General features: G+C 38.1%; 2 protein-coding genes across 2 annotated transcripts in view; one reads left to right on the top strand and one right to left on the bottom strand.

Moving 5' to 3' along the window:
- Positions 1–40: 40 nt before the first annotated feature.
- Positions 41–12,664, bottom strand: GOLT1B (golgi transport 1B). Its single transcript, XM_067695868.1, has 5 exons — positions 12,496–12,664; positions 7,266–7,357; positions 5,685–5,863; positions 4,758–4,839; positions 41–2,577 (listed from the first exon to the last, which is right to left on the bottom strand). The coding sequence occupies exons 1-5, from the start codon at positions 12,518–12,520 to the stop codon at positions 2,539–2,541; spliced, it is 417 nt and encodes a 138-aa protein (XP_067551969.1). The 5' UTR covers positions 12,521–12,664; the 3' UTR covers positions 41–2,538.
- Positions 12,665–12,766: 102 nt separating this feature from the next.
- RECQL (RecQ like helicase) overlaps positions 12,767–24,719 on the top strand; it is a 33,380-nt gene continuing 21,427 nt past the window's right edge. The window contains exons 1-4 of the mRNA XM_067695864.1: positions 12,767–12,878; positions 15,200–15,247; positions 22,894–23,091; positions 23,980–24,159. Of these exons, the coding sequence (XP_067551965.1) occupies positions 15,232–15,247; positions 22,894–23,091; positions 23,980–24,159 (394 nt within the window). The 5' untranslated portion in view covers positions 12,767–12,878; positions 15,200–15,231. The remainder of the gene's footprint in view (positions 12,879–15,199; positions 15,248–22,893; positions 23,092–23,979; positions 24,160–24,719) is intronic.

Genomic DNA, 24,719 nt, shown 5'->3' with positions numbered 1-24,719 from the left:
GGAATTTTGTTATAGCAGCCCAAGTTGAGACAACCACCAGTTAATAGAAAAGTACCCTTTTATTGAGAAGTAAGACAAGTGTATTTACAATATTCAACTGTTAGATCATATAATCTGTGAGACTTTTAAAAGCAGCAGTATTCCAGGAATTACAATTTATAAGGGGAAAAGGAAAACATTCCAAATAGGTTTCTGTTTACAGAAAATACATTTGAACAATGCCAGAAACACTTAAGGCTAAGTAGTATTAGACCTTCTCCTCCGTCTTTATAGCAATAATCAGAGAATGTTTTTTGTCACAAAGACAGAAGGCTAATTTTGGAAAGGAAGAAACAATATGATGTACAGTCCTTTCTGTCAGAAGACAAGTATGTTTAAAAGTAGAGCCTCATCAATGGTTCTGAATAAGAAACATACAATGCTGCCAAGCAGTCCCAAACTCACATCTGAGATAAACTGTGGACTCATTTAAAGCTGAAAACTGCTCCAAGCCTCTGACTCTTACTAAGGACTGGGAGATTATCACATCCTTTACACATGTCTAATAATGCTTTCTGAAATAAGATTGCTGAAAAAGAGATCTCTGTTACAGTGCAAAGAATATTTTGATAGAAATTCATGTCTACAAAGGAGCTAAATAATACAGATGTTCCATACATTAACAGATACTGTTCTTGCTTTAAAAAGGTAGAATTATCTAGCCACTGTAAATAATACGGGTCAGTCAAAAATATGTATAACAGAGTCCTACAGGGCAACTTGTATAAGTCAATCCCCAAAATATGTATATATTTGACACTCTCCAAGTAAGGATATTACTTTTTTGAAGAACATTAGACACAACACTAGGTTTCTTATTATTCCATGAACTATTGAGGTAGGAGTCTCATTTTGTCAATGTCATCTGTTTTCACAGATTATAAGTCAAATGCCAGTACCAAAAAGACAGTAATCCACAAGGCTGAACCATTAGACTATCTACCAAGTCCTTCCTTCTTTAGATGAGCAAGGTTGGAACTTCTCTGTGCATCAAGATATTTAACTAAAAATAACATAGGCTGTAATATATTTTGTAGACACATTTGTCAATAAAAATCACAAATTTCAATTATGATTTTATACATTAAAAAGCTTTGCAATTGTTAAAAAAAGAGTAAATAGTATAATCATTAGTGGTAAAACAAATAGTACTATGACTCTTGAAATGTCTTCCTACATCTATCAAAAGGGTGCCACCTTGGAAAACTACTAATGAAGAAACAACTACTGTTTCCTACTGCCTGTCAAGCAGCAACAGTAGAAAAGACAACACATCATTTTTGTAGTGTCATGTTTTTCAGAACTATAGCCAGTTTAATTACAGTAAAATAATTTAGTATGTGAACTCAGATATTCTCTCCATGAACTCAAATGAAGAGTGATCATATGAAACACACATTATGCATATTGATTTTTGTTATGAAAAAAGCTGAAAAGAAGGGAAAACTTGGCTTATGTAAATAGCCCTTAAAAAACAGCTGTAAGTTTAACCTTTTAACATGGTACATCTTAAAGTAAATATTACCAGTAGTAATTTTATGAAAAGCAAAATAATAAATCACTGCTAAATTGTAAAAAATAAAAGAAAAAGAAAAACTGGATCACAACATGGAAATATCCATTTGGGCTGCATCATGTAGTATCTTAAATAACAAACTATTCAATGAAATGAGCTAGGTAACAGACTCCTACATCACCAAGAATGCTTTTTTTGTTAAATGCTTACATGTCATGAAAGATACAGATGCTCACGTGAGAGTCCCAAGAAGTATGAGGACTTCCAGAATGTGTTCCTGAAAGAAAAAGTGCTGAGTCAGCTATAACTTAGAAACTACAAGCTAGTAAAGAATGACCTTTGCATATTCCAACAAAGAATATCTAGTTCAGATTTTCATCTGGCTTTAAAATATTCAGATTCAGAAGAACCACAAAAGTTTTATTTTAACCATACGTTTACCAAAAAAAAAAAAAAGAAAAAGAAAAAAAGTGATTCATACATCAACACTGGGTTTTCCTGGTTTTAATATATCACGATGACATAATCCAATCTAACTCATGCACCACTTTCAGAGACACAGTGCAACTGGAAATATTTTCGCTGCTGCAGAGGACATTACAGTTCTAAAAAGCAAATGCCTATGGGTGTGCTTGCATCTTCAAAATAAAAAGAAAAGAAACAGGCACTACAGTTCTCTAAGGATGGCTGTGTTTCACACATTGTGGAAAAACAGTAAAAATCCCCTTCAAGAGTTTCAATATGCATTGTAACATAGATTTCATTTCCTTCGGTTTGCTTGCTGACTTCTTAGATGACTTGGTTAGAAGTCTGTTTTCACTGCTTCTTTGTTAACTGCTGTTGCTACTCTGTAGGCTATACGTTTTAAACTTCTGTAAGGAACATTACAAGCTATTTCATGTAATTTAATTTTGTGCTGAATATTCTTCAAAGGATTTTATAAATAATACAATATTTTAAATGAGTCTTCAATTCACTTGTTGTTATACCATATTGTTGCTTTCTCCGACTTTATCTACAAACTGCAAGAAGAAAAACAGATAATTAAATGAAAGCCTAGGGCACTATAAAATATTACATCAACACTTCAAATGTTGATTAAAAAACCCAGCTTTATAAGATTTGTGGAAATTTAAGGTATGACTGACAACGATTAATCCAGTACTACTCACCACCATCTTCTGACACATAAATGTATATAAAAAAAATTTTTTTTCTATAAGTTGTTTCTGCATGACATGTTACACATATGACTTTAAGGGTGCAATACAAGAAACACAATGCAATTAATAAAAAATTGGATAAGATGAAGCTAACGCTGCTAGCTCAACAAAAAAAGTAAAAAAATAAAAAGCTGAAATGTCAGCCATTCATGCATTAATGAACCCAATAAGGTATTTCAACTGACCATTATTGTGGATCTCTTCTGGGCCTATGTAGTCTTTGAACAAACAGATTTAGCTCCATTAAGTTCAATAATTAACAACAGCTACTGACTAAAAATACTTTAAATGTGTATTCTGGACTTCAGACTGAAAGTGGCAATGACATTAAAAAGAGACTTAATGATGCAAGCATAAATCGATAATTATGGAACATAAGTTTTAACACACATTAATGTAAGTGGTTATTTACTTTGGTTACTCCACCCCAAATATAAAGCAACTGGGCTTTCTTCAGCATTCCAGATGGTGATGCAAACAGATGTTGAAACAGTAATTAGTGAAGATATTAAAAGTTACATAACCCAAGTGACTGTATAACACTACCAAAATCTAGCAATCATCTAACCCTTTCTTTCATTTCATTATTCACATTTTTACTTAAGCATTTATTATAATGAAGTAATAATAATAGGAAACACAATTTATAATATTGGATGTCCATTTATGCAAATACTGAAGAATCCTTAAATTAAGGACATGATTAATGATTACAGCTCTATAACTAGTAGTTTTAGTACATTCAAAAGACATTCTAGGTATAAACAACATTGACTACTGTATGAGTTTGGGGATTAATGCAAATGAATCAGGATATACCCCTACAAGCCTAGGTTCTAGCATTTTATATAATCGCAAATAGATCAATTGGCACACTGAAACTAAAAGTTGCTCTCAAAGCACTCATGGATTCATTAGAATTTTACAGTAAATTTAGGTGGAGAGAAAGCACAACATTGTCTCTCCAAAGGTAACTTCAAAAAATGTCTAGGTTATCTGGGCTGCAAGGTTCTGATTTGAGGATGGAAATGAGATTAGGCTTATAGTGGTACCTATTTTTAGTGGGTAAGCCAACCTTTAGCTCTTTGAGAATTCAATAAATGCTATGAACTACCTCTCTAGAAGCATCTACAAAAGCCTGCAAACAACTTTAAGAAGTTGACTGCCCGCCCTGGAGAAACAGATTTGACAAGACTGTTCTAACCGTGGACAGAGCTAGGAACGGAATTTTATCATCTGACTCCCAGTATCACAGTGCTTTATTTAATTGTCTTAAAGCACTCCATTTGGTGATACAGTCTAAGAGAGAAAACATTTGTAAGAAATAATGGTGTCCTTTTATATTATCGCTTCTAAAATTAGAGATCATATAAAAGTTAATTGAAAAGTGCCTTGAACTCTCAAAGAGAAAGGCAGCATAGCATATCAATCCAAGTTACATGAAAAAAGAGAGAACAACATTAAAAATGGATACAGTGAAACCAAATTTCAGGTTCTATAGGTTTAGCAATGATTATTTTCTCTGGTATTCATGGTAACCACGATCTATGCGATGCAACCACTCATATCATAATAAAAAACTTATCAATCATGTATCAATTCCTCAAATTTCTACAAAGAGCATCAGACAGCATTTATCTTTAAAATTTTTATTTTATTTAAAAAACTTTTAAAAATTATTGAAGTATAGTTGATTTACAATGTTGTATTAATTTCTGCTATACAGCAAAGTTATTCAGTTATATGTGTGTGTGTATACACACACACATACACATTCTTTTTTATATTCTTTTTCATTATGGTTTATCACCTGATATTGAATATAATTCCCTGTGCTATACAGTAGGACATTGTTGTTTACTCATTCTATATATAATAGTTTGCATCTGCTAACCCCAAACTCCCAAGCTGTCCCTCTCCCCAGATAACATTTATTTTAATGGTTTAAAAAACATATTGTTAAATATATGATTACTTACTGATCTAATTCCAGGTAAATTCAAGAGTGATCCAAGGACTGGCACTCTTCTAATAAATCCAACAACCACAGGAAAGAAGCCCCTGGGAGAGGCGAAGAAAGTTCTTAGAATGAACACATTCTCTATTACCAAAATGAACAGTTAGCCATGTAAAAAGAAAGGATCCTGTTAAAGTTTTGAATGTTTTAAGAGACTTCAAAATTCAGTTATTCCTTACCTCTCCCTGGATTTGATCCCTTCCTTAGTTGTGCTCATAACATTCTGTTTATATAGATATAAACATCTATAATGGCATTACTATTACATCCTACTGGTACCTTTACAGTCTATTTCCCATATTAGAAATGAGAGATTCTCTAAAGCAGATTTGGCACTTAATAATGTGTGTTTCCTGTGGGCAATATGGTGCTTGGCAGATAGAAGACAAATGATACACCTTTCTTGAATAAATAATTAAACCAACTTACTTGAAAGTATTTTCTCACACTGCATACTATTATTTACTGGGTAAGTGGCATTTGTAAAATATTAACTGATCAAAACCTCCCATAATGTATTTGGTCCAAAATTTTCTAATATCTACATGCATTAAAGAAAGTGTCATCAAGTGACAGTAACTGTACAGCATCAGGTCTACATATTAAAATGCTGGATCGATCGATCTATCTATCTATCTATCTATCTATCTATCTATCTATCTATCTATCTATCTATCACTGTCTGGTTGATGAAAATACCAAACATAAACAGAGTGCCGTAAAATGCCAACAAAATAAATCTTATTGCATTGAAAATACTTTATAAAATAATTTATACCCTGACATAAGCAATCATCTGCATCTGATAAACACATCTGGGTTTCTGTAATAATTATATGACATTATGGTTTACCTAAAGAGAAACAATAAAATAAAATGGTTGCCTTACCTGAACAAGAGAAAGAATCCATAAATTTCGAAAATCATGCCTATCAAAGGCCAACCAATCAGGACTACAAATACACCACCCAGGAAAAATCCTGTAGCTTTCATTTTATGTTTTTGGAAGAAGAATCTGAATGTTCTTTCTAAACCAATTACAAAAGCCAAGCCAGCCACAAACAAAACCTAGAAGAGGAGGAAAACGTAACACAGAAAAAGCAGTTAAATGCACTGCATGTGTTTGAAGGGGTAAGGTCAAAGCTAAATATGATAAAAAAAAGTCATGTGGCTTTTAATGTGAGCAACTGGCCAGAGAAAACTACAATGCACACCAAGAGGCAGAACCACGTTAAAGCTGTAGTTGTATCCCACTCTGTTCAGTCCTCTTCTATCTTGATTAGATGAAGAAAAGAGAAACAAAGAAAGATTAGGTGTCACCCAGCAGCATCTGCTTCTGTAGTGGTTTCCCCAGCTTTAGCTAGATGGCGATGGCTTAGTCAAGCAGATGAGCGGCAAGGCAAGAGAGGGAAGGTGCCCGTAAATATGTCAACCGAAGGTACTCCTGGTTCTGAAAACTTGATCAGGGGTGATAGGAGTTCCTATGGATGGGAGAAAACCTGACATGGCCCAGTTGGTAGTAGAAGAAACCACGCAAAGCCAGCAAGAAGATCCTAGTTTTATTAATTCCGGAAATCTGGGAGCAGCAGAAATGAAATACAGCCATGCATTGTCAAATATACTTATAGTTTGTATGTTTTCAGACAATGGACAAGAGATGGTGATTGACTAAAAGCCTGCGTTTTCCCAGGTTTTATTCCCAAATACTTGCCTTTCTTCATAACCATTCTTCAGCGAAAAATATTTCACAAAAGTATTTATTAAGCCTAATGGTTAAGCTTCACATTCTGAGATACCAATGCTGTTTATATTATTGTTTATTAAAACATTAATTTTGAACAATTGTTACCCTTTATATTTTCCAATGTCCAATTAAAAGCCCAATGTTAACATACACTTCAAAAATATTTTATCGTTATTCAGTGAGTTTATTGCCCTCTTAGAAGGGTTATTATTTATTTCTAGAACTCTTGCACAGCCTTCACACATGGACAACAGAGTACACATTCCAAATAAACAATATACACACTTTTCTTAGCAGGTCAATTATTAATATAGATATATTTTTTAAAGGTTTAAGTGGTTTTTAAAAATCTGTTCATTTTATGCTATTTAAGCAAATGTTAAATCTCAGATGTGTAAAGTCAAAACATTAACAAATTTACCAAGACATGGGGCTATCAAGTCATCTATTTTGAACTATTTGAGGCAGTCTTGATTTAATCTATTGTAAATCACATAGCAAACACTTAACAGAGCAGTTATGGAATTAGAAAACTTCATTAAGCATTTATCTTTTATTTAAACAGAAAGCTGACAGGTTCCACCCCTGATGAAATCAGAGGATGTAACAGGAGTCTTCACATGAGCAACAGTGAATTATTTCCCCCCGATTTCATAGCAGGCAATAATTCATTAGTAGTTAAAACTTCCTTATGAATTTAGTTAAAATAGATATTGAAAAACTCACATTTCCAATAGCCAGTAGTGCTTTGTCAAAAAAGAGAATCATTCCAAAGAACAGGAAAAACACTCCAAATCCTGTTAATCCCATTCCAATTTCTGCAATATAAGTTATATGGTTAAGGGTACAGCAAAAGTAAAGTTACATTAAGATCCTCATAAACTAAGCAAGAAAAAATTTTCAGTTTTTCTTTTGACTGATATAAGGAAATAGGACCCCAACATTGCTGGTTGACATAACGACATTCGTTAAGATCCAGAACAAATTAAATTAACAACAGAAAATTACTCCCAAAATTTAAAATATGAATGGGAATTTCTAATCCTTATATGAGAGAGAGCATTTCTCACAAACATATTCATAATAGAGAAAGACAAATCAGGAATCTAAACCTTTGGTTTTATTATTTTTTCCCTGCCAAGAGCCCTTCTGGCATCAGACATAAGTATGTGGGTTCACTTTTGTCTCCTCTTCTCCTTTCATATTCCATGACTAGTATTTGAATGCACAATATCTGCAGTTCCTTCTTTCCCTTCTGAAAACGAATTCCTTCCTTAACCCACTGGAAATGCTATGGGAGGTCAGCACAGACTGCTTCTCACAATGACAACAGGAGACATTTTGAGTCAAGAAGCCGTCTCCTCCAAAGTTAATTTTCAGACTTTTAACTTCTTCATGGCTTATTATGGATTTATCTTCTACAAGTCTCTCTCAACTATGCATCCATTCACATATTTAGTCTAAGAGTCCTAAAATAACCTCTCTAACATTTCAAAGAACATTGTTTTACCTAATATTAATATTCTGGGTTTTTACTTTTTCATTCAAAAACAAAGAATTGTTGATCAACTCCTAAATGCCAGCAACTGTTCTAGGTACTGAGTATAGAGTGATGGACAAAGTATAAGCTTTTACGTCTATGGTTACTCTTTATACAAAACTAATATTTTATTGCCTTTACACTCCCTAGACTTATCTTTATGTCTGAAGAGTCTTAACTTTCTAAGATTACAGTTGTACTATTCTGTTAACGTTACAAAGCACAATCCACGAAATTAGTTCCTTGATCATTTCAGTTTTGATTTCAGGAAACAGTCACCAATCCTTATTTTACCTAGCAGCACTATCTGCATAAAATAATAAATCAGACCGAAACTGCCACATTTTGGGAAACACAATTTTAAATACACAATAGTGATTTCTGATCTGTTACTTAACTTTTTTGCCTCGGCTCCAGAGAGCTAAAATCTAAGTCACAGCTACTTAAAAATTTAAGCCATGTAATATGTTATGATGAGTTGAAAATTTACATCCTATGCCTTTTTCGACATCCTTCACCTCAATTTACAGTTAACTCTTGCCTCCCATTCCAGCTGCCTTGTTCTCCGAAAGTTAGTCTAAAAGAATTCGGGTACCTGTCCATAAATACACTGGTAAGTGTATTCCACGGACACAAATTCTTATGAAAATTGGAGGTTCATACCTTCATGCTTAAATGCTTTAGGAGAATTTAACCAAATAACTGTTCAGGTGTCGGACATAATTTCCTACAGGAAAATATGGACAAAACAGCAAGGACAATTCCATTAAATAACTATTTAGTAGTTAGGATTTAGTCACTGGCAGCTGAGTTATTTAAATACAACTCATTTCTATCTTTTCACAAATTGTCCTAATGATTATGTACACATTTTGAGATGTTTGTTCACCAGAAAGGAAACTATATGGCAATATGCCTACTATGTATTGAGAATTTTCCATGAATTGCCCATTACGAGGTGCTTTACGTATCTTACAGAACTTAATCCTCCCCATACTACTGCAAGGTAGGCATCATTACATTATTCTAGAGATTTTTTTTGGCCAGGTTAAATATGTTTGATTAAATGAAATTCAAGGGCACTGGAGTAGGCTGGACTTCTGGGAGAAGCATCTTTAGGTTTAATATAATTAGTTTGTTACTAATATAACTAAGGAGATGTCAGTATGAAATTGACTGCAGTGGAAAAGGACAATGTCTGTACATGGTTTTACATTTAATGAGATGTTTATACAAATATGTCATAATTCCTTTAGCAAAACTGGGGTGTTAAAAAGTAGCACCAGCCCCATGTTTCATGTGGGCAACTGAAGACTCAGATTAATAATTCACCCTTGATCACAGAATCAGCAAGTGTGCGTGTGGAGGGGGACAGGTGCAGGGAGGGACGGGGGTGTGGTGTGGAGTCCGTCTAGAATTCAAATCCAGTCTTTAGGCTCCACATCTTACAACTATAACAGGGGAAACCAAAACATTCCCACTACTTTATCCAGTGTCGTACAGAAAGAGAGGGTTGCCTATAACATTTTTGCCCAAACGGACACTAGCATGTTATTGCCCAACAGTCCCTGATCTGAATGGGTCAAAAGTCTCAAACTGACCTCGCTGTGTTATTTTCTCCCCTCCAGAATTCCATTCTTGCCTATGCCTATGTATTCACAAGCCCTCTGGTTATTAAAGCCCTACTTGGAGCTGCTCTCTCACCACCAGAATCATACACAGTAAAATAAACATCTTCCTCTGTGCACTATCAAACCTTCATTCCCGCTCGTGCACGCACGCACACACACACACACGTGCACACATGCGTGTTTTTAAAGCATAATCTGATAAAAGCAGTCTAATAAAACAAATGTATCTAAAATCAAAAGCTTATTGTAGAAATTTGATAAGGAGAGCTGTTCTTAATCCAATGACAATCACTGTTAGCATTCTGATATCTTATTTAAGACATTTTAAGGCAGCATTGTCTTAAGACATTTTAAGGCAGCATTGTCTTTCTTACTATGCCCATTCCTTTCAAAAAGTAAAAATATCACAATAAAGAACTCAATTGAACACCATGGTAGAATTTCAGGCAATGTGACATAATGAAGTAAAGATTTAGAGGCAGCAGAGGAACTGCCCCACTCCAGCCCCCTCAATAAATCTTGTGGGGTTTTTGGGGGGTGGGGTGAGGTAGAGGGTGCTAATATAGAATTCCTTAAAACAATTATGAATTGCTATTTACTATGATCAGTACTTGGTCTGGTACTTCTCTTCCAGAATCAGGATCCCAGAATAATTTTGGCAAGTCACTTGAATGATGGCTGATTCCTACAGTTAAACACACACACAAACACCATTTGAAATCCAAAGAGCTTTTGGTTCACTAATCATTTTGTGTTCTGATCCACTGTCTTATCTAAAACGCTTGGCAAATGCGCAGCAAAGAGTATAATTTCATCCTCCTCATCAATTTAATGAAGTGAGGAGAATGCTTCTTATTCTGCCCACATTCTAACCCAACCCCCTTGTTTTGGTTTTTGGAAGGATGTAAATCAGGCACTTGTCCCTATAAGACTTCAGTAGAAAAGAATCTCTACACACAGGATAAGCAGTTCATATATTTACCTATGTAATAATCACAGACTAAGATAGGAAAGTTAGATAGGAAAACTATGTAGAGATTAAGTACTTCCTCTGAGTAATTAGTAGTATTAGAAATAAATCCTAGCAATTTATGTATACAATTCTGCTAAATTCTGGGTTTCAACTGAGAGCAACAGAGCACTGCATCATAAAGAAAATAGGTTCTGAATATTCTACACAGTCTCTCAAAACACAATCAATGCACAATTCTAAAGGATAAATATCTACTGTTGAAACTCTTTTTGCTATGGAACAATTTCATCATTCTAAGGTAGATTTCAAATAAGCTTTATAGCAAGTCTTCTTAGATGCTAGTAGGGTACCGTGAAAAGAACAAAGGTTTTTGAGCCAGCAGACTTGGGATCAAGTCTTGTTTCTGTCACTTTCCTCATGATTATACACTGAATTTCTTCTGAGCCTCCTTTAATTTATAAGAGACATACTCCTCTTTGCTCTACAGGGCTCTTATAAGAATTAAGGATAACAATTTATATAAAAGCCCACGGTAAACTGAAATAAGATGCTTTTATACAATTATATACAATGGCTACTTTTATTATAACAGTAAACCAAAACATCCCACAAAAAACAAACAAAAACCCCAAACAAAAAAGGACTATACTTATATTTTCTCTGATCAGAATAGGCAGACCAAAATGGGCATCCAAGGTACAGACCCAGTCCAATTTGAGGAAGGGAAGGAGCCTGACTGGGGTGGCAGTGCGTGCAGGAGTTATTAGCTCGGTGAAGTTCAAGTTAGCCATGACTTGAATCCAAACCTTACGACTCCACTTTAAAACAGGGCATTTTTAAAGGAAGTTCTATTTTTATTTCAACAGACTGTTTAGTTCTTAAAATCTTTAAAATTCAAGTAAGTTATTTAAAAAAAGAAAAACAAAGGCGTGGCATATAAAACAAAGTGAGATAAAAAGTCTATCACGACCATCAAAAGATAGGAAGCACTGGAAGAAATGTAAATACAAAATTATTAAGATTGACAAAAAGGGATAGAAAAGTGGAAATTTTATATTGATAGAAAAAGAAAACAGACAGCAATGTTAATCTTAGAGATAAGATAGGCCTGGAGAACTCTGTGGCAGGCAGAAAGATGCTAAAATAATAAAACATGCCACCAAAGCACAATATACAATATTAACGAAAGAAATCGTTTAACTGAACACAGAGTTTACTATTGGGGAGACAGTAGCCGGTAGAAAAGTGAAGTTGTTTCAAGGGACTTTTAAAAGGTTGCTTCCAGTAGTGGCAAAAGGCAAATATTCAAAATATTTAAGCGTAAGCACATTTTCAAAAACAGCCTATCATAGATGATATTTAAAACTCGGCCTCCCAAACAACCAGCAGTAACTTGTAGAGGACCCCAAGCATGTCACGTGCAGAAATGTCCCCAAGAGTGGGCTGCGGGCACAGCGCATCAAACTTTCTCTCGTGGCCACCCGCGGGAACAAAGCGCCCATCTCCCCGGGAGTGAGAGCTGCGCTACCCCGGTGCGAGACAGACGCTCGGCGAAAGCTCCCCCTCCCCAGCTAGGGCGTCTCCCCAGACCCCGACTCTCCCCCCAGGCCAGGTCCACCACCGCGAGTCTAGCCCTTGTTTCCTCCAGGCAGCCCTCCAGACGCCCACAGCCCTAGCTCTGTCTCGCAGGCCGCCGCCCCCATTCCGGAGCTTCATTCATTGACCCGGGAGGGCGGAGGGGCGGGCAGGCGAGACCCAGCCCAAGGAAGGGGTGTCCGGGGCTCGAGGCGGGGCCTCGGAGCAGGTACTTACTCTGTGTGTCCGTTAAGGAGATCATGGCTGCAGGGGTGAGGGCGGCGTCGATAGCACCTCGGAGCGGCCAGGGTGTGAAGCAAAGTCGAGAGAACGAAGCCGGGAAACAACCCAGGCGAAAGCCGCCACGTCTTCCGGAAACACGCAGCCGCCCACACCCCAATTCAAAGCCGTTCCCCATTGGCTAAGCCTGCTCCCAACATCAACCAATCACCTGTGGCTTTGTTCAGTGACGCACATGGTGGCCACACCCCTCGACCAATAAGAGAAGGGTATTACTTGCAATTGGTTGAAAGGACCGACCCGGAAGGGTGGATGCTCCTGGCTGGAAAGAAAGGAAAGCCTGGTGGCGGGAAGTTTTCGTTGGAGCGCGTCTGAAAGCGGTGAGTAGCGGACCTGAGGCAGGGGCGTTTTGGGGTCGGAGACCGAGGAGGGGAGGATGTCCCTTAACCCCCTGGGGAGACGTTCTGGGGTAACTCCCGTTACCGCTTTGAAACAGCTAATATTCCTTTTCCTGGCTGATGGGGAGGCCGGCTCATTTCCTTCCACCAATACATTGGGGAGAAACAGGGGCCCTCGCCCTTCTAATGGAACTCTCTATCATCGCTCAGCTCTAATGGAACTCGGTCCTTTAGGGGCCCGTTCCACTGCCGACCGGTCTTTTTTTATCACCAGCCTTTTCCGTGCAGGAGGCTTGGGTACCACAGCCTGTTTATTTGCAACCACTGTTTACTGGGAAACGCCACTGGGAACGACTAAGGGTAAGGGAGGGTATTATTAAATTGCTGTTGCGTCTAAACGCAGGGGGCGAGGAGTTGGAGGATGTGTGTGTGTGATTTAGCCCCTGGTACTTGGTGTCAAGCATGCATGACTGCCTGAGACCCTGTAAAATATTTCCTGAGGATGCTTGCAAAAGTTAAGATATAGCAAGTAAAACCACTGAATCATGGAAGTAGTAATTAGTAAAAGTTCATGTGTACACACCAAAAAGACAGTTTGCCAACCGGGAGCACTCAAATCGAAACACGGAATTAGGCTCAGGGCTATATTGTTATAAAGCAGCTTGTTTAGTAAGGACTGTTTATTCTTCACACTGATTGGTTATAATATTAACATTTTCTTAAAGGATAGGGAATTGATTAGTGGTTACCTCCTAGCAACCTTGGGAAACAGTTGGAGTTTTGCTTCTGATTTCCAGAGGCAGAAACAAAAAAATGCCCCAGGTCAAGTTAGTCTTTCAAAATAAGCTAAATTAAGTTTTGTTTGTATGTCTGTGCTGGTTTTGTCTGCCCAGGAAATTTTCAAGACTGGTCTCCGTTTGTTTTGGATTTTAGCAGTGCCTAGGTATACTTCTGACACACATGCTATAGATAGCTCATTAATTTTTGAACATATTTTATGTTCAGATAGCTTTTGCTATTAAATCACATCCTTTGGGAAAGGAGTTTATGAGCAGTTTTTTAACAGTATAATCAAAGGAGTCGTTTAAAATAGTGGGGCAAAATGGTTGTAGATTACATCGTTTCATAAGTATAGAAAAACCCTCTGCTTTCAATCTCAGCAAACCTGAGCCTGCACTATATGCAAGGCACTGTGCTAGGCTATGTGGATACAGATGTGAAGGGACTCAATCCCTACCCCCCTGGAGAACCTTACAGTCTAGAGAAGGAGAATTATATTTCCACAAAATGGTGAAGACATATTCATATCGATCAAGAATTAGAAGTCCTTGGTTTACTCCCCTTCTTCAGTATCTTTTAGTGGTGTGGCCCTTCCAAACTTCTTAGCAAGGTAAAGAAGACCCTACTTATTTTTCCAGCCTAGTGGTGACTACAGAATTCTACATGAGGAAGGGCATAAGGTCAGCAGTTTGAGTAAGGGTAGGGTGATGCTGAAGCTTTGGAGAACATTCTAAGTTAGTTTTGGAAAATATTGGTTTTCCATATCAGAGTTGGGGGAGGTGTTCCTGGAGATTATGGACAATCTAAATAAAGTTCCTACCCTCCAACCTGACCTCCTTCCACTTGCTCGTGTGTACTCTTAAGTTTTAGTCATTCAGAAATATTTTGAGTTCCTTAATACAAACCAGGCTTTTTCCCCACTTCTGACCTTTTCATGTTCTCTCCCTCTGAAATCTCACCCCTCTGTAGAATACCAATTCCTCTTTTAAGATTGAGTCTAAATTGTAACCCTTTAAAGCACATATTCAGTAAAATGTTAAATTATTAATTTGAATATTATGTTGATGGATTTTGCTTCATCTGGGATATTTGAATCTATCCAACTTGTTATTTGTAAAATAGCCTACACCATCCCAATTTTAGAGACAGGGAAAGGGGCTGAGACGAACAAGTTGTTTAGGTTTGCTAAGATCACACAGTAATTTAGTGGTAAAGCTGTTTAACCTCAAAGCTTTGCTCTTTTTTTGTGACATCGCTTTGTGTCTGGTGGATATTTGTTCAGTGTTCTTGACGTCATACTTGTTATTATATGTTTATGTGACTTTGGACACTTCTCTGAAATCTAGAGAATTTTCCATAAAAATGTAGAGTGGGAAGAAGCATGTAGTCCTTATTGAAAGGTCACTGCAGTATATAGTTTACTTTCTAACATTTTTTTGTGCTTAGTAATGACATTATCATTGAGCATCATCAACAGTACTGTTTTTAAAAAGTTGTTGCTCTGATTTTTCTTTCACTTTTAGAAAGAAACTTGGCTCTCCAATTCAACTTTAGAATGGCATCCGTTTCAGGTTAGTGGAGATGATTACATTTTGTAGTTCATTCTCTTCTCTTTCTAATTGCATGTTTTTCTCTGTACCTTCCCCTCAATTTTGCTGTGAACCTTAAACTGCTCTAAAAAAGTCTTAATAGAAATTAATAAAAAATAAATTTTAAAAATACTTGTTTTAAAAATTTTGATTATAGAAGTGATGTTTTTTCAGATTTTTTTTCATTGTGGGAAAATGTACTTAATGAAATTTACCATTTTAACTGCTTGTAAGCATACAGTTCAGTGGCATTACGTGCATGGCATTACGTGCATTTGCACTGTTGTGCAGTCATCACCATTATCCACCTCCAGAACTTTTTCATCCCTCCAAACTGAAACTCGGTACCAGTTAAACCCAGTCCTCCCTTCCCTGCAGCCCCTGGTAACACTATTCTGCTTTCTGTCTCTGTGAATTTGACCATTCTAGGTACCTAATTTAAGTGGAATCATACAATATTTGTCCTTTTGTGTCTGGCTTATTTCACTTAAGCATGTCTTTGAGGTTCATCTGTTTTGTAACATGTATCTTTTTAAGGCTGAATCATAGTCCATTGTATGTATATACCACCTTCTCTTTATCCATTTGTCTGTCAGTGGACATTGGGTTATTTCACTTTTTGGCTTTTGTGAATAATGCTGGTACAAACATTGTGTACAAGTATCCATTTGAGCCCCTGCTTCCAGTTTTGGGGGTATATACCTACAAGTGGAATTGCTGGTTAACATGGTGTTTCTATGTTTAATTATTTTAGGAACTACTGTACTGTTTTCCATCGTGACGATCCCATTTTACGTTCCCAAAAAACAATACATAAAGAGTTCCAAGGAATGATATGTTTCTTGATAGCATTTGGGAACTTATCAAGTAGACAATATAAATCATTTATAATCTCACTAGTCAGGTTAATACTGTAACATTTAGATGTATTGTTTTTCAACAAAATTTTTAATGTTTTGTACATAATGTTTGGTAATGTGATTTTTAAAAACATAATGTAGATATAGAGTATAGACATATTGTTAAGTAAATTCTATGTTGTAAATATTCTATTTTTAATACTGTTCTGTATTTTATTGTTTTGAAGTGACATTAAACAATTAACACTTTTGGTGTTGGTGTTGAACTTTCAGTCTGTCTCCATTTTTAAAATGTAAAAAAGGTTGCATTGAACATCTTTGAATCAAAAGCTTTGTGTCCGTCTCTGATTATTTCCTTAAGATAAGTTCCTGTAAGTGGAGCTATTTGAAACGTTTTTAAAGTATAAAAGAAAAACTTCCATTTGACCTTTTCCAGGCAGCTACTCTTGGTATTTTGGTATATTTCCATCCATTGCTTGTTTTTATAAACTTGGCTAGATTCTGTTGTGCTTATTAGTGAGGTCTTGCTGACTATTCAGTAAAGAAGTGGATGGCAGGAGTGAGGAACTTATTCTATGGTATTTTCCTGTCCTTTGTAGGATATAGTGAATATGGCCTTTGCTACATACTAGCACTAACAGTGGGGTAAAAAGATTAGGTTCTTTTCAAACTTTAAAGAAATGGTTTCCCTAAGTATGGCATCCTCCCATCCACCCCTAAAAACTACAATTTATTTAAATATAAATATGAAAAAAATAGTGACATAGATTTTGGCTTTGTCTCATGACTCATTCTCACAGCTTAAGGGTTAATAATAAATAGTAACAATTTAAGTTATATTAAATGCTAATCCAAATGTTCTTTACTAAGAGACAAAGGTGAGGGTTTCAGAGATGTTACGGAACCTTGCCTCAGTTGGGTATAGTTATTTTTGGAATGCATAAATGAGTTATTCTACTTAACAAGACTTTAAGCTTTCTCAGTAGGCCATGCTTGTAAAATAACTGAGTAATGACATAAATAAATTTTATTTAAGAGGAGATGCTTACTTTGAATCATTGCCTTTACAATATTGTGCCCCTTTCAAATAACCCACCTCTTCTATTGTTCTACCCACTTGTCGAACTATATTTGAAATGCCTCTGAAGTTGCCTTCAGGCAGTTTATTGATTTGGATTTGACGGCTTCCCTCGTGGCAAATCCCTTTCCTTTCGTTGTTCATTTCAGTATGGGATATTGCTAGAAAATGTGCTGTTTCTGAAGACTGATACCTCCCTTGCATCAGCTGTAAGCTTAGGAACTCTGGAGTGTGATTCCTGCTCAATACTATGTGCTCTTGAGATATATTATAGTAATAAGCCCTCTTTGTTACGGATTATTGAAATCTTTCACTTTTCAATCTCATCTCCAATAATACAAGTCATGTGTTGTCCATGCTGGCAATAGAGGTGACATAATTTTGAACAAAAACATTAAAAGACCCTGATTTATTACAACTAGCTCTATTTTCTTATACTCTTAGTCAATCAGGACTTTATCTAAGGTACGATGATGCTGACTTTGTAGCGTAGTTTGACATTAACATCTCTGTTACGTAGGATTTGATCAGGAAGCAGAGCCACTATGAGAGATAGAAGGGACTAACTGTAGGGATTCTACTTGGTGTGAATATGGGAAGTGGTTAAGCTCTTTCTTTCTGTCTGTTGCCTGCGTGTCTGGAGCTGGGCCCAAAGTTGGAGGAGCCAGCAGTTAGGAAGAGAAGATGCATATGCAGTGGGGAATGCCCAAACAAACTGCTCCCCACGAAGATGAATCTTACCGGAACCTAGATCAGTCTCTTATTGCCTCAGAGCCTCCAGTGTAGGTGATGCAGGACCTGTCAAAATGCTCACGTCCTTCCCCGTGGAGTTGCATATGACCTGGCTGAGTGTTCAGAGAAGCCAAGGGAGGAGAACCAACAGGATCTAGAGGAGCTGCAGGCCCTGCTATCTCCCTAAGGATATCTAGCAGCAGCTGGAATCATGGACCCAGTTGCTGCCCCATGCCAGTGAGGTCACCAGGCCTGACCTTGCACTGACCTTCTTAAATATGGAAGATATGGCGACGGCTTCACTTCCACCTTCTAAATCTCTGGCTCCCCAACATGATACAGCTGTCCCTGGTCCAACCAAATATACACTGATCCTCTCCTCCGAAGAGGACAGGAGTTCTTTTTCTTCATCTTTGCGTGACGCTCATTCCTCTTCTTGCTGAATCACATCCTTCTTGATAATCTTCTAACTTAAATCCTGAGATACGAGGTTAGAGACTATTAACACTTTTTATTTTAGAATTTAGGGGAACGCGAGCAGGAACATCAATCAAGCCATCCACCCATCCATCAACTGACCAACCAACCAACCAGCAACAAGAAAAACCCAAATTTGGCTTATATAGGAATGTCAAAATAAGGGAGAAATGCTTATAGCTATTGCAGTTCTTGGTTCTCACCTGATCGTGTGGTCATAGCTATTATTTTATAACTGCCTTTTCAACTTCTCATTCCATATCCTTTTGTTCTCAGCAAGCACCTCACCTGGTCATGGGGCCTTGCCTGGTGGGATATGCCTTAGCGGTTTGCTTGTAATGAGTTTTTGTAGTTTTCCATTAACTCTAATCAGAGGACATGGGAATACCAAAAGACAGCCTAGAGGATCCCCTCCATTCCAGACACACTTCTTTCCTCTGCAGTGTCATAGCAATACAGTTCCCTTGAATGGTCAGGATCACTCCCCCCAGCCAGTCCAGTAACCCCCTTCTTTGCCTGTTGATTTCCTGTCGTGAGGAATGCAAACTGGCCAAGTGGTAGTCAACTCCAGTTAAATGGAACCGTTGCTTTTCCTCCTGGTAGAAGAGTTCTTCCTCGCTAACTGAGACCTCTAGACCAGCAGAGTCCAAAGTTTCAGGGATGGGAAGCAAACATTTCACTAGTGGCAGTGGGAAGAGCACTATTCACTGTTTGGATAGGTAAGCACACTTATCTGCCTTCCACTTGGTCTTTCCTACCATAATAGTCCTTACTCTTGGGTCAGGAGACCTACATGTGAACTCAGCCAGTTGCTGAATATACCTGTTCTAATTATGCCTGCTGGAACTGGGGAAGTAACCACAGAGTAGGTTGGAGGACCTCCTCACCCACTGCATGATGCACCCAAGCAAAACTGCATTGATCATCGGCTTTGCTTGTCCAGTCCCTACTCTGACTGGTGGATCTCCGTGGCATTTTAGTTCTCCAGGAATTATCAGTTTAGGGTTGAAGTCTGATAATTTCTGAGAAGTTATTTTCCTTTTCCCAGTACACAATTACCTTGATAAGTTTCTCTGGAGAAGGATAGTGGAAAGATTTACCACATAAATTTTTAGCTGTGTAGGAGAGTCCTTTTTCAAAGGGCCCCAACTTCCACTTTATACAAGGGACTCTAGGTCTATAAACTGGCCATTTCTGGGAACTGGTTGAAGGACTATGTCTCCGTTGCGGTGATTCAAATCAGGCTTGTGTTTACCAGAATCAGGCCTTTGTATTCTGCCTGTACAGATCAAGTCGTCTGTTTCCATTTCAGACATCACGATCAGCTAGCTACTGCCGAAGATCTCTGTGGGTCAGACTGTTCTACTCTATTGCCGGGTATGGCAGCCACATCTACGTTTCCTCTGGTCGTGAACTGAATTCCCAGCATTTAGCCCCCATGTCTTAGAATCCATCATTCTCGTTGATTCAGGTAGTCTAGTTCAAAGGCAGTACTTCCCATGGTCATTCCTGGCTTACAGAGAACAGCCACTCCAGCCCTCCCAACTTTCTGATATTCATCTTTGGGACTAGCTAAGTAAATTATTAGAGCCACTCCTGGCCACTATATTTAGCACACTAAATCTAGAATTAATTTCTTTCTTTTTTTTTTTTTAAATTTTGTTGTTGGACTGTGTCCTGTCTTTTTAAAAAATAAATCTATTTATTTATTTTTGGCTGCGTTGGGTCTTCATTGCTGCCTGGGCTTTCTCTAGTTGTGGCGAGCAGGGTCTACTCTTCATTGTGGTACGCGGGCTTCTCATTGCTGTGGCTTCTAGCTCTAGGCGTGCGGGCTTCAGTAATTGTGGCACACGGGCTCAGTAGTTGTGGCTTGCGGGCTCTAGAGCACAGGCTCTGTAGTTGTGTAGCATGGGCTTAGTTGCTCTGTGGCCTGTGGGATCTTCCCGGACCAGGTCTCGAACCCGTGTCTTCTGCATTGGAAGGCGGATTCTTAACCACTGCACCAACAGGGAAGTCCCTAAATCCAGAATTTCTTATTGAGTCCACACCAGTAAATTTGGCTTCATTCAATATTGTATGCTGTCCACCTTGATTTAGTAGCCTTAGGACCTGTTCCCACGTATACGCTCTAGTTTCTGGTGATGGATATTGGCAAATGCAACTCTTTTGGTGTGTGTCATGTTTTCTCACAGTTCACATTTTTATATCTCATCCTCTGGGGCCTCGTGGGTCTTGTAGCACTGGAAGGTGGTGGGGGCGGATCCTTCGAGTGATTAACGTGCTCTTGCAGGGCATCTACCTCAGGAAAGACCGTAACAGGCAGGAGGAGGCTGTTTCAGAAAGGGGAGGGGGGGCAAAAAAGACTTGGCAGAATTAGTGGCTCAAGGTCCCCTGCTTCATTGGAATCTGCCCATATGTTCCCATCCCGATTTCAGGGTCTCACTCCTTCCAAATCAATGTCCTAACTTTAACAGAAGAGTCCCTGCGAGGTTGGGAATTCAGTTTGTATCATAATTCAGCCACCTGCAGAATTTAAACTTGTTTGTTTTCAGTAATCTCTGGAGATAAGGGTTTTGTTTAGGACAGTCATAGAAACTTTGAGGTCCCTTTATGGACACCCTGCGTTTCTCTCATCAAGTGCTCCAGCATACTCACAAGCAACCAACCGACCCCATTATTCTTACAAAAATGTTCTGTGACAGCAAACACTTGGTCACCCAGAGCATTGCCTTCTCTAGGTACTTAATTACTGGTATCTATAGATGATAATTTAACTTTGTCTACTGCATGCTGTGGAATACCATTATCGCTTCTACTACTGCAAAGAGGGGTCATTAATACCCTTAAATCTAATCAGATCAGAGACTCAATTCCAGGTGGCCCAGAAGCGATTCAGAGAACCCATTAAGGTTCTGTTCCTCTGGGACAACATTTGACATTGGTCAGGTTCCATCAGAGAAGCTGAATCATTATGAGTGATATAAGGGATTTATGCCAGGGATTAGTCTCTACATGATCATGGGAACTGGTGAAGAAGTCCGTTGCTGGTCTGGAAGTCACAAGAGCCAGCAGCAGGGTCAGGAGGATGGATGTGGCATGTGGGAGGATAAGGAAGAGCTGAAACGCATTAGGACCAAGTGGAACCTGTGTGTCATTGGGACTCATGTGATGTGTCACTGTCCCCAAGGCTCTGACCTCCAGGACGCTGGTGCCCTGCAGAAGAGCTGGTGCACTTGCTGCAGAAAGTTGCATTTGAACCCAGCCAAGGATTCAAAGAAGCTGAAGAAGCTGTGGGTAAACCTGCCCCTGCTTCTGCCCCCTGTCAGCAAGGTGAGCCAGCGGATCAGCGACAACGGGAGTGAGCTGCAGCAACACCTGACCTTATGCCAGCCTCCTGACTGTAAACCTGGCTGCTGTTTCATTCCTACAGATTTCCTTGGTGGCCAGCCCTAACCAAGAATCATGCAGGCAGTTGGTAGAATACAAAGCCACCGGAGCATCCTATTTTAAATCATAACTGTAAGATTTCATCTCATGAAAAGGCATTAAGACTGGACACTGACTGGGAATTCCCTGGCGGTCCGGTGGTTAGGACTCTGTGCTTTCACTGCCGAGGGCCAGGGTTCAATCCCCAGTCAGGGAACTAAGATCCCACGAGCCATGCAGCATGGCCAAGAAAAAAAACAAACAAAAAAAACAAAACAAAAACTGGACACTGATTAATGCAGGCAGATGTTTTAGAAAACACCAATCTATAAAATTTTTCTAGCTTCCAGTGATGTGATATCAAAAGAAATCTCACTTTGACTTTAATATTTGGACTGATTAGAGTCATAAGTTAAGGCTTCTTTATAAGTTAGCATGCTGGCCTTGTAATGCCAATTGCAGTAGCATGCTTGATTTCTCTCTTTACTGTTACATCATTGTAGTTATAATCACCGACTCCTTGCAATGTCACAGTATGAACCCAAATATGAATGTTTTTGTAAAATGATAGCTAAGTAGTTAGGGTATGACTTTTAAATAATTTCCTCTTGCTTCAAAGTCTGGTCACTTTACTGAAATGATTTAGGAGATGGTTGGACCACTGCCCTACAACATAATAAAAAAAATTATTATTGATGAAATGCTTAACTGTGTGCCAGGTACTGTGTTAAGAACTTTCAATATGCTATCTCATTTAATTTGTTATAGCAGTTCTATGAAAGCTAGGTATTAATATTATCCCCATTTTACAGATAGGGAAATTGAGGCTCAGTTAAGTATAAGGTACTTAGCCTGAGGTCACTCAGCCAGTAAGAGGAAGACCTAAGATTTAACTCGGGTCTGTGTGGCTCCAAAACACATGCTCTTAACCACTCTGCTATACTACGGTAAGTATATAATTTTGATGGTGAGGAATATGTAAAAATCAATAATAAGGAAACCTAAAGTTGTGATTAACTCTGTCTGGTCATTATATCTTTTTTCCTCCCTCGTAGCTCTAAGTGAGGAACTGGATTCTATAACCAGTGAGCTACATGTGGTAGACATTCAAATTCAAGAACTTCTGGAAAGGCAACAGGAGCTTATTCAGAAAAAAAATGTCCTAACAAAGAGACTAAAGCAGTGTTTAGAGAATTCTGATGCTGGCGAGAGCAGCGAATGTGATTCGTCACCTGCCTCTTGGAATAAAGAAGGTTTGCTCTTTTTTTGTTGTTTTTCTTTTTATCTTTGCCAGTTTTGTTTCTTCTCAGTTCTATGAACTGGAATTAAATCATTGTGCCTGGGTCAGTGCTTTCTAGTAGCTTAAGAGTTGAAACTAGCCATTCCTTAAGTGGCAGGGGAACTTGGAAGCAGACCATTCTTTACCCATGTTCTTTTTAAATGAAGCCTTTATTATTCACAATGTATTATTTTGTCCAAATATGGTTTTAGCAACATTAATCGGGCTTGGAAAAATAAGATATTTATTTAACTCAGTTTTCTAGGTTTTAACTAGAAAAAATTAAACAATTGAGAAAAAAATTCAAACTCGTTGAAGGGCAGTGCATTCTCCTGCCCTAGTGAACAAACCTTTCTTGATTCAGGGTCTTGCCAAGCATCTTGTTTATCATTAATTGTGGAATACTATAACTCTTGAAAGAATTGAATGCTTTTGTGGGCCTTTTTTTCCAGTGTCCATTTTTAAACAAGATATTTACACCAAAAATTTCAGGTAATCGTTAACTTTGTTCATGATAGTTGAGTTTTCTATGATGCTATGAATTTCCTGATGGACATGCAGACTGTTTTTCAAATACCTGACCAAACACCTTTCTCCTCTGTAAGTTATTTATCACCGGCAAATGTTGTCATTTTTTTCTGATGTACTTTTTCTTATGATATATCATTAAGTATGATTTTGCTTAGCATCGTGAATTAAACAGATCTCAAAATTATTATTATAAAAGTTAAATTGTCCATAGTATTAAAAGTCTTATATATTGATCTGATTCTTCTCTATTATAAAAACAGCCATTCACATTTGTGTCTCATTCATAATACTGAATAGTTCTAATCTATCTGGTTTGTTTTTCTCTTTCTAGATTTTCCATGGTCTGGTAAAGTTAAAGATGTTCTGCAAAATGTCTTTAAACTGCAGAAGTTCAGGTCACTTCAGCTGGAAACGATTAATGTAACAATGTCTGGAAAGGAGGTATTTCTCGTTATGCCTACAGGTGGGGGAAAGAGCTTATGCTACCAGTTACCAGCGTTATGTTCAGATGGTGGGTATTAATCAACATTAATTTAACGTGAAGAAACATTATTTCTCTGAATATATCTTTAAGTCTTTAAAAAAAATGTCTAGCCCTATATTTGCCAAAATCAAGTGCATTTTTGTTTGATTTATCTCTCCACTAATACACATTTAAAGGATTCACCTAGAGAGGGAATGTTAAAGACTGAGAGTAGGGCTTCCCTGGTGGCACAGTGGTTGAGAGTCCGCCTGCTGATGCAGGGGACACGGGTTCGTGCCCCGGTCCAGGAAGATCCCACATGCCGCGGAGCGGCTGGGCCCGTGAGCCATGGCCTCTGAGCCTGTGTGTCCGGAGCCTGTGCTCCACAACGGGAGAGGGCACAACAGTGAGAGGCCCGCGTACCGCAAAAAAAAAAAAAAAAGACTGAGAGTAATTCATTCTTTTATCTGGTTCCTGAAACATCATTAAAGAACATGTTGTAGGAGAAAAAGCCCTAGAAAAGGAGTCAGTAGGCCTGGAGTCGAGCCCCAGGTCTTTGTGGAGTGTCTGCTGTGGTGTTAGGCCCTGGAGATACTGGAGTCAGCAGA

The sequence above is a fragment of the Pseudorca crassidens genome, chromosome 11 (assembly GCF_039906515.1).
Source record: "Pseudorca crassidens isolate mPseCra1 chromosome 11, mPseCra1.hap1, whole genome shotgun sequence".
Classification (NCBI taxonomy): Eukaryota; Metazoa; Chordata; class Mammalia; order Artiodactyla; family Delphinidae; genus Pseudorca; species Pseudorca crassidens.
Note: the sequence above shows the minus strand (reverse complement) of the source record. Positions and strands in the feature narration are given on the sequence as shown.

Coding starts and splice junctions, on each gene's coding strand:
- GOLT1B (XM_067695868.1), bottom strand. CDS start 12,520: ATGATCTCCTTAACGGACACACAGA. Junction 7,358..12,495: donor CTCCTTAACGGACACACAGA/GTAAGTACCTGC, acceptor CTTATATTGCAG/AAATTGGAATGGGATTAACA. Junction 5,864..7,265: donor CACTACTGGCTATTGGAAAT/GTGAGTTTTTCA, acceptor CTCCTCTTCTAG/GTTTTGTTTGTGGCTGGCTT.